The following is a 17,819-nucleotide window of genomic DNA, read 5'->3' on the forward strand; positions in this document are numbered from 1 at the left end:
ACCAAGGGAACACTCATTCTTTAAGACAGTCTCAATTACTGGTGGGGAGCTCCTGTTGTTACCTGGCACAATCTTGCTCCATCTTTACAAAAAGTACCCTGGGAAATCTAGTTGATGTCTTCGTCACGGGTGGAAGAAAACAACATGAGGAAGAAGGGATGTCTTTGGGGTCAAGGTTTCAAAGGAGGGTGTTTAAACAAGTCAAAGTCCTGCCCAAGGACTCTGTCTGGTCAATACTATCCCCCGATCCCCAGTTCTAGTCCTGCCTCTACTTGTGGGTCTCACAGACTCCAAATTATTAATGCAAGACAGTCACATGAAATCTACACTTCAGAATCACGTAATTTTGGTTCCTGTGCACTTAAGTATCTATTTATTATGTTTCTTTTGACTGTGTATTTTGGGAGGAAAACAAGTATGTTTGAATTACAGGATTGAAACTCATCCAACTTGAGTAACTTTTGCAAACTACAACATAATTCACCAAGCTCTTCCAGAAGAGAGGAGCTATGTTACAGCAGACGCAGCACATCTAAACACTGGAATGACACATGCTTACTGCTCTGCAGCTCCAGGAATGACAACCCCATATTAAATACACTTTTCCAATGCTCTCTAGAACTTTCCAACCTGCTTCAGTGTTGCAAAGATGTCTAAAGGTTTCAAGTCTGTTCCGCTGCTTTTCTAACAGTTAACATCCAACCAGGAGGCTGTAGTTTTTAGCATCGTCTTTCTTTACTTTGGCGTGGGGTTTTTTTGTATGAACAGAAGCATTGATGATGTTTGCAGCACCCAGCTGCAGTCTTTCATTTTCAAGTACATACAGACAATATGCCATTATTTTAAGATGTGGGGGACATGGAACACCTGGCAACAACCCCCTAGATAATACAGGATGTGATGGGTAACGCTGCATACAAGCATCCCAGTAGCTCGCCCAGAGTTTGCTAGACTTGACCCGTTTCTACACGATGCCACTTCAATGCACTGACTTGCTCCTTGAGGCCTGCACTGCATCTGGGCAGATTTTGCTCATTCACATTTCACAGTGCCTCCTCTTTCAAGCCCTTACAGAATATGTGTGCTGACGCCAACCCAATCTTGCAGCACTCACAGTTCTGCTGGATCTGGATGGAGTCCCTCAGATGTCTTTTGTATGCCTGGTAATACAAGTTACTGATAACCAGATTGGCTCTGCACAAATTCAGCTGGAGTCAGCCTGGATTTGTAGTCTGGGCAGCCCTCCAGGCAGATGCAGCATTAAGTCTGCCTGGACCACAGCTGGCCCTGGAATCAACATTCACCTGTGCTCCAGCTGAGCCAGCAAGCCTCTGCAGCAGTAGGTAACACACACAGCTATTGAAAACAGGAAAAAAAGCCAGTATGATCTCTCAAGTATATTTTGGAACCAGTATATGTCCCCAGTTGACTTTTCCACATGATTCTTCCTTCCTTTTCCTTCTCTGCTCCTGTATCTCTTCTCTCCACTGCTGTAAGGAACAGCAGTATTGTGTTAAAGATGCTGGCATAGAACTCAAAAGGCACATTCTGTTCCTGGCTGTGTCGCAAAAATATATGTGACCTCAGGCAACTGAACTTAGTATTTCTGTGCTTTGACTTCTCATCTTTAAAAAAGGAGACAGTAGTGCCTCCCTGGGGCATTCTAAGAAATGTGTTCATGTTATCAGCCTTTCCAAGGGTCCAGTTATGTGACCCATCTGTGAGCCCAACACAGAGTTTTTCCATGTTCTCTCTTATTCCTGCATCAAAACACTTCTTGTCCTCCTGATCAACCTACATCTTTTCCATTATCATCTCCAATACCCAGATGGCAGTGACATCTTCAGTTTACCAAACCCGTACTAGGTTCCCATCCAGCAGTTCCAGAATTCCAACAGTCTCTCCCAAAGTATCTGTCACTTCTGGCATTTCTGCCCTCCACTTTCAGCACTTCACTGTTCCTTGCCTTCTTCAACAGGCTTCCACTGTGTTTCCCCTCTGCCAAAATGCCCAGTCTGCCTCTGACTCCTGACACCAGTCAATGTGTTTACTTTCCACTTGTAAAGCTTAGCATCTTCTTCATGGTTCACAACTACTCACTTGCACTCAGTCCACTCTACTCCTCCTGTTCCCATGAACTTGCCTCCTCCAGTCACATCTTTAGCCATCTGTCAATGCTAGTCTTCAGATCTGGGACTCCCTCAGGCTTTTTATGATTCAAATGGCTGCTTTGTCACTGCTTTATAAAGAACACCTCAACAACCCTTTCATAAAGACTTTACAGTGATCCACCAAAACCAGATAGTATAATCACTTTCATCAAAAGCCTTCTTTGGGTCTCTTGTCCACGCTTTGTCCAGTCCTCCATCCCCAGGTGAACTGTACATGAGTGTATTATATCACCCAGTCTCTGCTATCCAATATATTTATGTAACTACTCCTCCTCAAGAGGCTCTCGGCAAGCACAGAGGTCTGTGCTAGACAATTCAGTATCAGTATCAAGGTTTTAGCTTGTAAATGCTGGGCATCAAGGCTATCTTCTACGTGGCTCACATAGCCAATCACCTCAGCAGCATGCAGCAGACACTGATAGCAGTAACATTATCTAGAAGCTTATTTTGCCATCCACCTTTGACAAAGGCACACCTGGCTCCAGCTAGTCAGATGTCCACAGTGTGCCTACCTCAATTACACACAACCAGCTATGGTAAGTTTATTGCCTCAAGGTAATCTCTATCAGTTCCAGCCCTGTACTTGTGACACACGGATCAGATGGATCTGTCTGCCCTATTGTCAGCGTAGAACTTCTGCTTGCATAATCTCAGCTTTCTGATGCTCCTCTGTCCCAGGGACAACCTGTAGTAGCCTTCACACATGCACCACTGTGAATCCCAGCACCTCTTGACAATCAGCAAGGCCAGAATCTGCCCCTTCATAGGTTTTAAGCAAGTTTCTGTTCAGTTAGCCCAAAGAGACCACAAGGACCCTTCAAACTTGCTATAAACATCACAAAGGAAAACATTTTAAATACTTTGAAGTTGCTTCCTGTTATTCTAGCTTCTGGAAAATACTCTTGTTGAAGAAAGACCTTTTCCACGGACCAGGTTTCTGTGCGAGCGGCTGGGAACGCAGTGAGGTCGCAGTCTCAGTTCACAAGCTCCCAGTGACAACACCATCAGCAAGAACCCAGAGAGCTGCGGAGCCACAGAAAGTCAGGCAGAACAAAGGCCTCGCTGCAGGCGGCATGATGTCAGAGTAGGCTGGGCTGAGGAAAGGTTGGGTGTTTTTTTAATACAATCTTGTTGTCAAAGAGGGTGGATGCCGCTGTTCAGCTATGTCAGAATCACCCAACTGGAAGTATCTTTTCCCTACGCCACATCACCCACTGGGTAACGCAAGGGCGATGTGAAATCCTGTGACTGCGCAGATTCCTTGCTAGTAGCAATCACTCCACGGCTGTGCTTAAAATTTTCTAATTAAGTCTTCCTTGTCATCTGACCTGTCTAAAAACAGGAGCTGTCTGCAAATTTAGAAGACAGATTTTGGCTTCAACCTTTCCAGGAGGCCCAGAGTTTTTCTTGGCAGGTCTGTAATCTGAGTTTAGGCCTGCCCCTGCTTTCCATATTTGCAAAGCTTCCTGCCAAGCAGACACGCTGTGCCATAACGTGCTATCTCTGGTACTGCACTGCCCTGAACTCCCAATAAAGGACTGTGCTCTCCCACTGTATTCCGAGTATTACCCCACTGGCACATCTCCAAAGGGTCTGGCATTTTGGGGGGTGGGGGAGTGTCTTTAAATGTCCTGACAGCCCACTGTGCGTTTAGCACCTGGTTCACATATGCTGCTGCAATAAGTTTATGGCGAAGTGACAATCCTGACCTTGACCCCCTGCACTGATGTAACTTTCATGCCCCACAGACAATACACAGAGATTAAATTCTCTATTCTCAGCAAGAGCTGGTACAATTCACTGAAGCTACTGGCATGACAGCAAAATCTGTTAATTATTAACTTAGATGTTTTAGACATCTGCTCAGCTCTAGGGGATACAGTATAAATAAAATCTCATCTCTTCAAGTGGACAGCTGATCCCAAGAACATCTCACGGGATCTGGCCTGCCTTTCTGTTTTGCTCTTCTGTCCAACACACATTCCATCAGGTCTTCATCCACTCAAGGCCCAAGTCAGCCAGATCTGGCGAAGTTACAGGCATCTTTGAACCCTACTCAGAAGAAACCCTTATCAGTTTTCTTTGTACTACTGTCCCAGAGGCTGTATCTCATGCACACCTGGCAGACAGTTTCTAAGTAGGACTTTGACCATTTTATGTTTTGTCCTGCAGAATCTGGACTGCCTGGTCCAAAAAGCAAATTCATGTCTGGTGTATTAGTTTCGCTGGAGTCGCCCACAGGGACGAATGCAACCACCTATTGCTGAATACACGCATGAATTCTGCATCAACCTAACTCCTGCATCAGGGCTGAGGGTGCCGGGGTCGGTACAGCGGGTGGCACTGCGCCGTCCTTACCAAACGCTTTGGCGACATCTCCTGGGCAGCTGCATCCTCCGTCCTGCACAAAGGAAACACGACAGTGAGTGGCAGCGAGCTCACCCGGGACCCTGCGACCTGCAGCAGAATGGCCCCTGCTCAGGAACAGTGTCAGGAGCTGACTGTGCACCATTGGTATTACAGCCTCTTGGCTGAGTTTTAAGGGAATCTGTATGATCCTTCCTATTGCTTTTCCTTTTTAGGCTCTTTTACTCTACCATCCACTCTACTGACAATACCACTGCTAACAGCAGCAATGCAACTTCTGACGGCAATCTCCCCAGCCCCAGAAACTGGAAACCACAACCTCCTCTGGTGATCATTGCTGCCATTTTAATGAAAGGCTGTGTGATGCAGAGGTAACACAAACCCCCTACCTTAAACCACCAAAGACATTTAAAATAACTTTCTCAGCAGTTTACAATACATTAAAAGGTCACAGTGGGAGGGGTGAGGAAATATACCATCAGCTAGGTTGGATTTTGATCTGATAATCTCTAAGCAAATTGGGTAATCTAATCTTTGGTAAGTGAAAACGAATCTCTTGCCATACTCCTCACTGTTTGCTATGGGTTTGGTAAAGAAACAACAGCACTTTGAGATGTGCAGCATTTTAGACCTACGTGTTTCAGTTTCAGTGCAGAGCAAAGAAGCGGCTGACGAGGGGTTTCGGTTGAGGGGAGGGGAGCTACGCATGTGGGATCGGGCTGTAAAAAAGGAATGGCACATAGCAGAACTTATCATGTGCTATGGTTCTTTAGGTTTTTGTAAAGGTCTGAGCATCAGATGAAAGATCTTTCTGCTCTACACAGTCATTGTACCAAGAGGGCTCCCCATTCCTTTGATGAGCAGGGTCCGTGCAGGCTGCCGACAGCTCTCCTGCTTTTGAAGCTACTCCCCAGGCTGAACGGTTACTGCATTTTGTTTCACCTCCCTGTGGGGCAGAAACGCATGCCTCTGTGTGACCCGCCACCGAGCACAGCCAGGTACCCCCGCCATCTGCCATTTTAGAGCTGGCTTTTGTGGGTAGCTGGCAGTGGGGCCGAGTGTCAGAACCTCCCTGTGTGCAGAAAAGGATTCAGACACAAACTGAGCAGGTAGATCCAGAAGCGAGTGGCTTTTCAAAGGGCATCCCACTGCAAACAGCGCCTGGTAGAACTTTAAAGGCTTTTATTTCACTTGCTGATAACCTCCGGCACATCATGCCTTTTGTTGAGCTAGACACTCTTGCTGTCAGCTCCAGAAAGGAGTGCTGGGCTGACAGCTGAATCTCCCTCTCCTGTTAAGGGCTCTGCTTGTGCAGTTCTTTCCCTCTGACAAGTCTGTCAGAGCCTGGAGGAGGGTGTGAGTGTGTGTGCATGTGTCAGGGGAGGAAAAGCTGAGGTGGAAAGAGGGGTCTAATAATCTTCAAAGAGTAGTGTCAGGAATTTGACTGACTCTTACTGTCTGACTGAGACAGGCTGGCTATGAATGCTCTCCGGTAGATGGATTTCAGTCTGTTCTCGTTGGGTGGCTCGGTGTCTGACTTTTATAATTAACCTAGTAGTGGCAGTGATGGAGGATTTACGTTTTCAGAAGTACCATGGGGATGGGGGCCTTAGTGTGTAATCATTAATCATCGGCTTCAAAAAATATCACTTTGAATGTCACCAAATTACAAAATGCTAGGCAGATTAAGAGACTTTCCCAAAAGCTGAGTTACCATTTAAGATAAAAGGAACCGATGATGATGATTCACAGCACTCCTTTATCTGTAAATGTCTCCACTTAACTTCACATACGCAGGTAAATTTAATGATTCACAGAAAGGGAAACAAAAAGAGGACATACTAAGCAGTTATACCAGAAGATGCTACATAATAACACTATATGCATTAAATCACTTCATCCCATGTGAAAATCGAGCACTCTGTTTAGAAAATAAGACTGCTTCTGCATTGTCTGGGAAGCTGCCTCTTGCAGTTCAGCTCATCCCAACAGGGGCCTGGCTCTGGACTCAAAATGACTTGCAGAACTGCTGGGCTTCAGTCACAGAGCTTGCTGCAGGCTCAGGCTCTACCTCAGAGCCCTGGGGAAATGTATCTGTACAAATCTGCCTGTGAATTCAGGAGAACTGGCATTACGCTGAAGTAAGCCTGCTGGAAAGGGTGGCCGTGCAGCCTGCAGGGGGCATGACTGGGAGATAACTGGGTGCTAAGCTGGAGAGGGGAAAACAGCTTTCCAGTCAACAGAATTACTTTAACGTGCTAAAATAAACGTTATTTTCCCAGTCTTGTTCTCTGAACAGATAAACCATTTTACAACAACAAAATCTAGCCTGAGGAAAAGAAATACAGTATGGAAAACCAGTATCAACTGGCTGAATATTTAATATTATATGCGCCTTTTATTACATTTATAACTATGATTTATATGTTTCAAACAACCTTTATAATAAACTGTATAACCAGCCCTTCTATCAGCAAACAGATAGCTATTTATTATGCAGGAGATGTATAAAGAATGTGGCATATACAGCAGTAGAAACAATACATATGGTGCTTTATTCTGAACTACATATGCTGGGCGTATTTCTGTGGAAATTCTGGAAAGTGTTCTGTGTGGAGGAAGAGATGGTATGGCAGTAGCTGGGTGAAGAACACCTTAGTCATGCTTTTAAATGAACACTGGTGGCCCATCACCCAGGCAGGGTGAAAGGGATATAGGGATCTCCACCAAATGATAGCCAAAGAAGAGATGACAGATGCAAGGCTGCTTTCCATTCCCCACATTGCTAGCTTACTAGAATACGTGACTGCCTCTCTATCCAGCAGAGTAGTTCTCTGACCTATAAGAAACAGAAACTTTATCTCAAGTAGGGCATTTCTGGAGGAGCTCTCCTGCTAAATGGCCCCTCCACTGTAATTCACTGCTGCGCTTTCTCAAGGCCAATGGATTAGCAAGAATGAAAATCGAGACCATTGGCTCCCAGACAAATAGCACAGGACAGAAACAGTGCCTGTATCTTAGACAGGGTTTCCTCTCTTCTTTCAGTGAGTCATGAAAGATTCATTTCTGAGGTGAGCTTTAAGTCTTAAAGATAATTTAGCATGAGGAAAGTAACTGGTGCAATTCTACCTTCCGCTTCTCTGTGCAAGTGACTCTAGAGAGACACCAGGCATTCACTCAGACTATCATGTTTGTCTAAAAATTGTCACTTTCTTCATCAATATATCAGCTCCAAAAATCATCCATGATCACTTCAGTAATACAAACATTTAATATCCCAGTTTGTGCTGCCATCCTAGCAGAGCTACTACAAAATGGTTCAAGCGTGCAGTGCCTCTACTGCGCTCAGCGCCATCACTTTCTCATTTCGCGGGTGGGACTTCTTTCCTTTCAAATGCAAGCTGGCCCAATGTTACAACAAAGAGGAGCAATTCAGTGAAGGTACTGGACAAGACAGAAGTGGATGCAAGAAAGCACCCCAAGGGACTAACCTGCATCATACCATCAACTATAATCTACACGAAAATAGCTGGTAGGCTTTGAAATTTTTCACATCCTTCCTGCTGCTTCCATATCAATATGATAAAAATCTGCTGGATATATTTTCTCCTGCCAAATTGACATAGATAACTGTGGCAATACCTTGCCTGTAGTGGTTTCCTTTGGCTCAGGCAGGGTGTGCCCCTTCCTGAATCTACACAATGACAGTAGTGAGACATTTTGAGGGATGCCACGAATACTTGTTGCCACTAGACCCAATTATATACTTAGGCTTGCTCCCGTATGGTGTTTTTCACTGGGGAGGACACCTCTCTTTTGTGATACTCTTGCCAGAGCTCTGACAATGACCGTGCAGCCCAGCCTTTTCCTTCCCCAACAAACACATGAATACCTATCTGAATGCTGCAGAATTCAGGCATAATATCCTCACCCTTGCTTTAGTCTCCTTAGCTTGGGCAACGGAGTTGAGTTCCAATGGTGTTAGGGATCCCAACTCCAATTCTCTTGGCCAAGATGTTGTAGCAGACAGGTATTGAATTGCCTTCCTGTACTCCCCGTCATAGCTTGGGGGTTGATAGCTGTGGGCTCACTGAAGCCAACATTAGCGGAGCAGGTCAGGAACTGATCCATCCCCAAAGCAGGAAAGGAGAGGAGGAATGGTACAGAACTGTCTTATTTTTCAACAGTCTAAATACACACTCCCTGTTTTCTTTTAAAATCAAGATAATAACATTCTTCTGAGGGTTCCTAGCAGAAAGTGATTATTGCAAAACTAGGATGGGTCTCTGAGCACCATGGCTAGGGATGACACAGATAGTTATCCAGCCTTCATGGTAAAGAGTCAGTCTTTTATGCTCTATTGCACAGGTGTTCTGCTGTCTGCTATAGACATAAACATCTGTAATACTGTCCAAAGTCATAAAATCACAGACTACTTTTTTTCTGCAAAATTCATATAGGGGAGCCATGGAGGGGAGGGTATACATATGCATTAATAAAGAGCAAGAGAGATCTAACTGTAACGCATACTTGTTTTCCTGCTCCATTATACCCACAGCTCCAAGAAATACAGTCAATACCTTTACCCATCTCCAGTCACTTTGTTCCCCTCTCCCCTCCTTCCTCAACAACACAACACATCCCTTTCCTCACATGGGTACTAGTCACAACTGGGTCGAACCAATGAGGGCCTTCCAGCAATTTCACTTGGCAGTAGATCTAAAATTCACTGTGTGCTCTTTTATAGGGCTGCAGAGGGAGACTGTTGGCTGTGAGCGTACCTGTGAGCACAGCACACACTGGTCAGCCCCTGTGCCAGTCAGATTGCTGAGACTGCCAGCCTGACACAATCAGGGGCACAATGACTGGCTGGGCATGCCTAAGCACACAGCACCTTTGGGTGCTCTAGGCTGCAGTCTAGCTCACTCTGGGGCCATGCTTACAGATTTGCTTTTTTTATGTGAGGTGAATCTGGTCTTGCTGGTAGAGTGGAAGCTGCCACTTCTGCAATACTGGCACATGCTCTTTCTTCTCCACAGGCTCATTATTTCCCCAGAGCTTTGAGAGAATGGAAGTGGCTCATGCACCAGCTCTGCTCACAGAGCCACCTCTGAAACACTGCTGCCTCTGCACAGGCAGCTCTGTGAGGATGCTATCTGAATCAATCCAGCTACTAGAGCACAGATGGGGTCATACTATTTTACTCTGCACTCCCCTCTACTACTGCCTGTCCCTCAGTCCTCTCTGGGGAAAGCCTTGTTTACATTTCACTCATTTTTTAGAAATCTTCTGTAGGAATGATCGTGAAAATCAATGTGAAAGTACTATCAAGCTTCCTATTCTGTTCACGTAACAGCTTACTCCATTCAGGGAGCAAAAAGCAGCTTTCCAAAGGCACAAACAGGAGAGAGGTGCCCAAGCCTTTTGAAACATCAGAGGGAGTTGGTTTCTTTACATTTCACTCTCTACTAACTACCCTAGGAGCTAGTACAGGGGTCAACTGGAGATGACAGAAGGATAGCCTTTAACATGCAGGGCACTGGACTGTTTGATCCTCTTGTTCCACAACCATTTGCACAGCGGGAATCTGAGTAGATGATATTTACTTACAGAGATGATATGTCCTTTCAAGCCATGTGCTGAGTCTGCACACTCAATAACAGCACTTAGCTGTGGATAGCCCACCCCCGTCTTAATCCGAGTGGTACACACAGAACCTAGACAAGAGAATAAGAGGAAAAAAGATATTCCACTAGGCTGACAGAAAAGATACTGCTTGTTTTCTTTTTTTTTTGTTTTTCAGAAGAAAAGTGTTTCTGCCTGTATTTCTTTCCTCAAGAAGTCTCCATTGCCAGTGTTGCTTTCTCATGGGTAAAAGCAACACACAGGAACTTGAGTTTTGAAATACTATCACACCACTCCATGGGAGCTGTAACTGAGGTGACTAATATCCCCCCTTTCTTCTCCAGGGCCACAATTCCCAATTTAGGTCCTACCAGTAATGCTTTGTGGCGAGGGAATTACTGCATCATGAGAAAGCAAATCTGACTGAGGCACCTGAAGGGAAAGGGGACAAAAGCACCAGAGTCACAACCCGTGAGACTCAGCAGCAGCATTTAATACCTGAATATTTCTTCCAATAAAAATTTCTATCTCTTTTCTACATATGTTTTTGAAAATAATTATCAGGGATTTTTTTTCTTTTGCTTTTTTTTTTCTGTGCTTTTGTTTTCTTTTTTTGTTATGATTTTCCACAAGGGACAGAAACCCATCTTTTGCCCAATACTTAAAGCAGAAATATTTGGTTGATCACAATAGTTGGGAATATAAGAAAATCAGCACACAGTATTTAAGAAGTGAGACAAGTAATCACCAGAAAGCTGTATAGCGTACTATTACAGGAAACATACTAATTATATCTGATTATAAAACTATATTATTTATACACATACATGGTGCATGAATATATGTATATATAGAAATAAATGTGTATATATGTATACCTATGTACATATATGTAAATGTATGTATATATATAAACATACTTACATATATATAAAAAACCCACTTCAATTATAGTTCAACATGGTAACATGGCCATAGATCTTCTGTAATACCTTCTCTATTTTTCTCCTCAAATTATGAGTCAAAATAAGGACTTCTTTTTGCCAGTTCAGGTCTTACAATTTAGGATACAGACCATAAAGGTCTGCACGATAAGAAGAATTTCAAAACAGATGCTAAACCAAATGCAGTGAAATCTGGATCCCTTCACCCAGCTGATATCCAGGTATAGTCAAGCTACCAGTAAAGTAAAAAATTTCCAAAGATCTTTCAAAGAACTGACAAGGTGAAAACACTGTAAAGTATTTCTGCAAAGTAGGAAGAAAATTAGTTTTAAAATAATCTCCACAGGGTATGTACTTATACATGCAATGCTTTACAATAAATCACTGACATTTCCCACAGGATGGACCATTATCTGGAAAAGAGCCTCACGGCTTGATCTTCTGTGAGGAACATTTGTTACTTGTGGTGCTGGGTGGTCAGCTTGTACAGATCTGTTCAGAAAGATCTCCAGGGAGGGCTATAAAACATTTGCTCCTATTTCCACTGTGAGGCTACAAACTATAATAATTCTTCTTTTATATCTGAACTTGCCTGTGACCATAGCATCATGACATCTCTGTTGATTATTCACGTATTTTGCAGTATTTACTGTTGTTTGCTGTCTTCCCGGGCACAACTGCAACCTTTATGACATCATTTTCTCTGCTCAAATTACCTATTTATGGACCATAACCATTTGGCATTGCAGAGTAAACAATCTGCTTGCACTGCATTGGCTGCTCACAGCTACATGTCAAGTGGCACTTACGTTAGGCAGTTTAAAATCTAGCCCACATATGGTGACCCCAGCCACAGTCTAAAGACAATCACAAAAGGATGGAGCACATGAAAAAACGCACAAGAGAGGCAAAAGAAAAAAGGGAAGACAATATGGCAGTATATACCAGACAGCAATATTAGGGAAGGAAAGGCAGGAAAACCACTGCAAGAAATTTAGGGCCCTCCCATTTATCCATGGGAATGTTACAGTGATAGGTAACATATAAGTGCCTTAATGTAAATTTTAGCTCCCAAGCAACAGTAACAGGTAGAGGATAACATGTTATCCATGCTTCACCCTTAGCTAATGTCATTTTGTCTTTGAAGGAATTGACAAAACGAGCAACCTCAGCTTAACAGTATGCAAATCATAAAGCTACTTAGAAACCTATCTTTCCTTGATAGAAGTGGATACCTTAACACAGTATCCTTTGAGCTTTAGCTGGGATGACTCAGCCTCTTGTCAACAGGCTAGAAAAAGTGTTCCTAAACAGAACATGTATTATCAGTGATAATGTCAGCAACTCAGGCAACTCAGTGCTTCCAGTAACAGGCACGTTCACTGCCAGAAGATGCAATCTGTAACACTCTGCGGTACAAAACACTAGCACCATGCTGATGTATTTCTTAAATACGCTGTGTGCAAGGGCACTGCTACTTTATTGACCTGAGTGGGTCTAGGCATCCTAGTCCAAATAGCATTATACACTGGCTCCATCTGGACAACTCCTCCACCAATGTCACCAAAAGTCACACTTATTTGACTGGATTTGACTTACCTGGTCCGATACCCACTTTAATAATATCTGCTCCAGAAAGAATAAGTTCTTCTACCATCTCTCCTGTCACCACATTGCCTGCCTAGACGGAAGGAACAATATCACATATATGGAAGATTTAAAGACTACTGCAGTAAAGACTAATGATGATAATGCATTTTTATCCCGAGCTTTTACAAGTTGAACTATATAGAGTCATGAAGAATATAGTTTACCATATCGTTCACTGTGCCTGCCACAGAGATTTAGAAAATCACACAGGTACACTCGCAAGTTAAAAAAAATTCATGATTGGTCCCAAAACCCTGATACTTAAGATGCCATCAGGATATCTGCTTTGCCTTCCATCCCCCTCATCCTCATCCAGAGGCTCTCAACCGCATAATTCCTAACCGTAAGGGCCAGGCAGCCAAACTTCTCCTTTACATACACTGCAACTCCTCCACCTCTCCTGCCCTGCCTATCTCTCCTCAACAGCCTGTAGCCCTCCATCCCATCTGCCTACCTTACTTCATGGGAATGTGTTCAGATTACATTTAAACCCCTGGGAAATATCTTTTTCCTTTAGGATTTAGCAGTTTAAGTACTGAAAGAGTAAGGAAGGTACTATTCTTGTCATTTTGTACACTGGTGCCAAAATTGGTATGTACATTCAGACTATGTAAATAAGGTAATTTATATCATATACATTAATTTGGTCGTGGTGATGCCAGAGGTGAAAGAAAGGGGTTTGGATCCCTCTGCATGAACTTCACAGAGATATAGACTGTGCTGCTTATGGTGACGTCTTCTTCTAGAAAGAAGTCCTGAATTGGTTTGTGTCCTTTACAACATTTTTCCTTGCACTTCAATACCTCTTTTCCTCCTTTGGCCCGCATACTTGATACCTTTCTTGAAAGCAACAGCAGCCCTCTCAGCCTTTGTCTTGCTCCTTCTAGTCACCTTCTTCTGTAGGCCCTCCATGCCCCTAATCAACTGCTTAGACTTTGTTTGCCTCCATACCAGACAGAATTCCTCTTTCTTGCACCTATGGAATGAGAACTGTCCACAGTAGTACAGGTGAGTTCTCACCAGTGCTTGCCTTTCCTACAGATGTATCTTCTCAACACACAAGAAGGCATCTGCCTGTATCATGCTGGTGGCTCATAGTCACCCTGTGACCTAGTCATGCCTCCAGGAACATCTGCCTACTCTGAGGTTTCCAAACCCATGGCACTCCACCTAACATCACGTTACCTATTTCTACTCTGAAGCTCTTCATGCATGGTTTGTTGATGTAGGGGCTATCTCTTCTGTCAGGGCTTCAGCTGGCAGGGAATATGGGGGCTGTAGAAATATACCGTAAGATACAGATTTTTCTGGTTCATAGATGCTGTCCTGGTTTCAGCTGGGATGGAGTTAATTTTCTTCTTAGAACTGGTGCAGTGCAGTGTTTTGGAATTGGTGTGAGAACAATGTTGACAACACACATGTTTTCAGCTGTTGTCAGGTAATGTTTACACTAAGTCGAGGACTTTTCAGTTTCTCAGGCCTTGCCAGCAAAAAGACTGGAGGGGCACAAAAAATTGGGAGGGGACAGAGTCAGAACAGCTGACCCAAACTAGCCAAAGGGATATTCCATACCACAGAACATCATGCTGTGCACATAAACTGGGAGGAGTTTGTCAGGACCTGCCGATCACCACTCGCAGACTGGTTGGGCATCAGTCAGCAGGTGGTGCGCAATTACATTGTGCATCACTTGGGTTTTTTCCTCCCTTCCCTTTGGATTTTGTTTCTCTCCCCTTCTCCCTTTTTTTCATTATAATTGTTACATCATCATAATCATTATTATTATTACTATCATTATTATCATAATTAATAATAATTGTTTGTGGGGGCTTCCCTGGGGGTGTGGGTTTCTTCCCCTATTTTATTTTAATTATTAAATTCTTCTTATCTCAACCCTCAGGTTTTACATTCCTTCCTGTTCTCCCCCCCACCCATCAGTGGCAAGGGACAGGGAGCAAGCAAGCGAGCGTCTGCATGGTACTTAGTTACTGCCTGGGGTTAAACCACGACAGATGCCATGAAATCCAGAATGTGGACAAGGACAGCTACGCTTCCTGAGTGATGGATTTCTGCAATCTAAATTCAACAGACCTGACCACAAACATCACTGTTTCATGTATTTGGTGACATCAAAGTATGAAAGGTAAAGCCTGAGAGATGTGTTAATGGGGCCTTCACCCATCAGAAGCCAATGGGAGTTCAGCTCCATTGTAGTCACAGCCAGCGGATCCAGCCCTTCACTGGCTGGGTGAGCAGCGGATGCACTGTGTGGGGCGAGCTCTCAACAGGAAGCTGGTGGTCTTAGTCTAGTCTCTTCAGAAATGGATATCTCGTCCTAGGAAAGGAAATAACCACAGCTAGCATGAACTGAGCTTCCATTTTGGAAGCTTCCTCGGAGAAAATGCCAAACGAGCCCAGACACTGAAGAAGCTACAAGAGATGAAATGCTGGAGGGTCAGCGTGTGGCAGTTTGTAGTGGTGCTGCCTGTGGGAATAAGCTTTAATCTCCAGGAGTGTGAAGACAGGTCACCAAGTTTTTAAATGAATTCTGCAGGTATTTAGCAACGAGGAAGGTTGTTGCTGATAATGCGCACATGGGTAAGGAGGTGGCTGGCCCAGGGAGCTGTCCCTGCCCTTGGTGGCCAAGCACTGGGCACAGCTGCTGGGCATCCCTGACACTTCCTCTGCCATTTGGCTCCCGAGACAAACCTAGTGCTGTTACTCTTCTCTCAGGCCACGGCAGAAGCCAACCCTGCAGCCCACAGACCACCCCTATTAGCCGTCCCCTCTCTGCACCAGAGTTAATGTCTATGAGACCACACAGTGAGAATGACCAGGAACTTGATCTGGCTGGACACAACCCCTTTTCCAAGGGGGTGAGTGGGGCTGATATCAGCAGACACAGCCTGGAGGAAAGCCAAAGTGCAACCAGAGCAATAGGCTGGGATGGACGGTGCCAACAGACTGCCATGGAAGAAACACAGGATTTGAAAAACAAGTGAGTGGAGGTTACATTGGTGCAGTGGAAAGGCTGGTCATTTTCAGACCTAGAACATTTGGACAATGCACAGCGAGGCAAACAACAACTCTTTCAAATCGTAAAAATAGCCCGCTGCTGCGGTTGCCATCATGTCCCCTTTTCCCTCTGAAACCAAGCTCCTCTATTAAACACATCAACTGGCCGTCTTTATACGGGATATAAAATGCACTTCAACCACGGTGTAAAACTTTCACAGCTCACTTGTGACTTCCATTTTTCTGAGAGTTGGGGAGGAGAGGAGAGGGGAGAGGAGTTGGAAGGGACCTACAACATCACCTAGTCCAACTGTCTGACAACTTCAGGGCTGACCAAAGGATAAACCGTGGTATTACAGTCACGAAAGACTGACAGGCATGGGGCATTTGACCACCTCTCTAGGAAGCCTGTTCCAGGGTTTGACCACTCTCTCAGTAAAGAAATGATTCTTTATGTCAAGTCTGAACCTCCTCTGATGGACGCAGCTTTGAGCCACGCGTCCTGTCACTGTGTCCCAGGGAGAAGAGCTCAGCATTTCCCTCTGCGCTTTAGCTCCTCAGAAAGCTGTAGGGAGTGATAAGGTCGCCCCTCAGCTGCCTCCTCCCCAAACTAGACAAGCCCAAAGGCCTTAACCACTCCTCATAAGAAATTCCTTCCAGTCCCTTCACCAGCTGCGTTGCCCTCCTCTGGACACATTCAAGGTCCTTAACATGCTTCCTAAATTGTGGGGCCCAGAACTGCTCACCGTACCTGAGGCGAGGCCGCACCGACACTGGGTACAGCAGGAGAACCACCTCTTCAGACCGGCTGGTTACGCTGTGTTGGCTGCACCCCAGGACACGGTTTGCCCCCTGGGCTGCCAGGGCACTGCTGACTCGCACTGAGCCTGCTGCCAGCCAGCACCCCCACCCCCTGCTGCAGGGCTGCTCTCCAGCCACTCCCAATTCACACTTGTGTCCAGTGTTACTGTCTCTCACTTAAAGAATCTGGCATTAGCTCTTGTTCATCTCATGCCACTGATGATCCCCCAATGCTCTGATCTATTTAAAACCCTCTGAAACGCCTGTTGTCCCTTGAGAGAGTCCATAGCAGCTCCCAGCTTAGTATCATCAGAAAACACGCTAAGGGTGCAATCAACTCCCACCACCATATCATTGATAAAAATACTGAACAGGACTGGCCCTAGAACTGAGCCCAGAGGAACACCACTGGTAACCCGTCACCAGACAGATGTGCCCCATTCACTACAACCCTTCAAGCCCTGCCGTTCAGCCAGTTCTTCACCCAGGACATTGTCTACCTGCTCCTCCCACACTTGGGCAACTCTTGTCCAGAAACATGCTGCAAGGGACAGTATCAAAAGCCTTACTAAAATCCAGAAAAACTGCATTCACCACCTTCCCTTCATCCACTAGGTGGGTGACCTTTCTGCAGAAGGATATTAAACAGGACTTTGCCTTTGTGAACCCATGCCTGAATATTGCATTACTCTTTAAATGTCTTTCAGTAGTACCCAGTATGATCTTCTCCATATTTCTGCCAGCTACTGAGGTTATACTACCATCTGTAGTTTCCCAGGCCTTCCCTCACACCCTTCCTGTAAACTGGAGTAATGTTGGCTCGCTTTCTGTCAGCAGGAACCTTCCCAGACTCCCAAGGCCTTTGGCAGGTGAGTGTGAGGAGTCCTGCTGTAATATCACTAGCTACTTCAGTACTCTGGGATGAATCCCATCAGGCCCATCATACCACCATCTCATCAGACATTTGAAACCCAAGTCTAGTTTAGGTTTCAGCTCTGTAGCTTGCCTCATGTCTACAGCATGTCCCTAACTAGAAAACCTGCACTGAATAAACCTGCATGAAACATGAGTCCAGTTGCCCACAACACCTGTTTTGTACTTGTACCAAGATGGGCTACGCATTTGTGGAGATCTGAATTAAGGATCTATAGATGTTCAGAAGACCACTTATTTAATGATATTCCAGGACTTAGCCAGTGTTTGTGAAGTACTGATATGGGAAGAGATATCCTTACTTAATATTTTC

General features: G+C 44.8%; 1 protein-coding gene across 1 annotated transcript in view; it reads right to left on the bottom strand.

The window, feature by feature from the left end:
- The window catches only part of GMPR (guanosine monophosphate reductase), a 49,273-nt gene that overhangs the window by 17,781 nt on the left and 13,673 nt on the right, over positions 1 to 17,819 (bottom strand). The window contains exons 5-7 of the mRNA XM_080378265.1: positions 12,707 to 12,788; positions 10,149 to 10,255; positions 4,530 to 4,572 (exon numbers count right to left, since the gene is read on the bottom strand). Coding sequence (XP_080234391.1) covers positions 4,530 to 4,572; positions 10,149 to 10,255; positions 12,707 to 12,788 — 232 coding nt within the window. The remainder of the gene's footprint in view (positions 1 to 4,529; positions 4,573 to 10,148; positions 10,256 to 12,706; positions 12,789 to 17,819) is intronic.

Source organism: Falco punctatus, assembly GCF_963210335.1.
Source record: "Falco punctatus genome assembly, chromosome: 3".
In the NCBI taxonomy this organism is placed as follows: Eukaryota; Metazoa; Chordata; class Aves; order Falconiformes; family Falconidae; genus Falco; species Falco punctatus.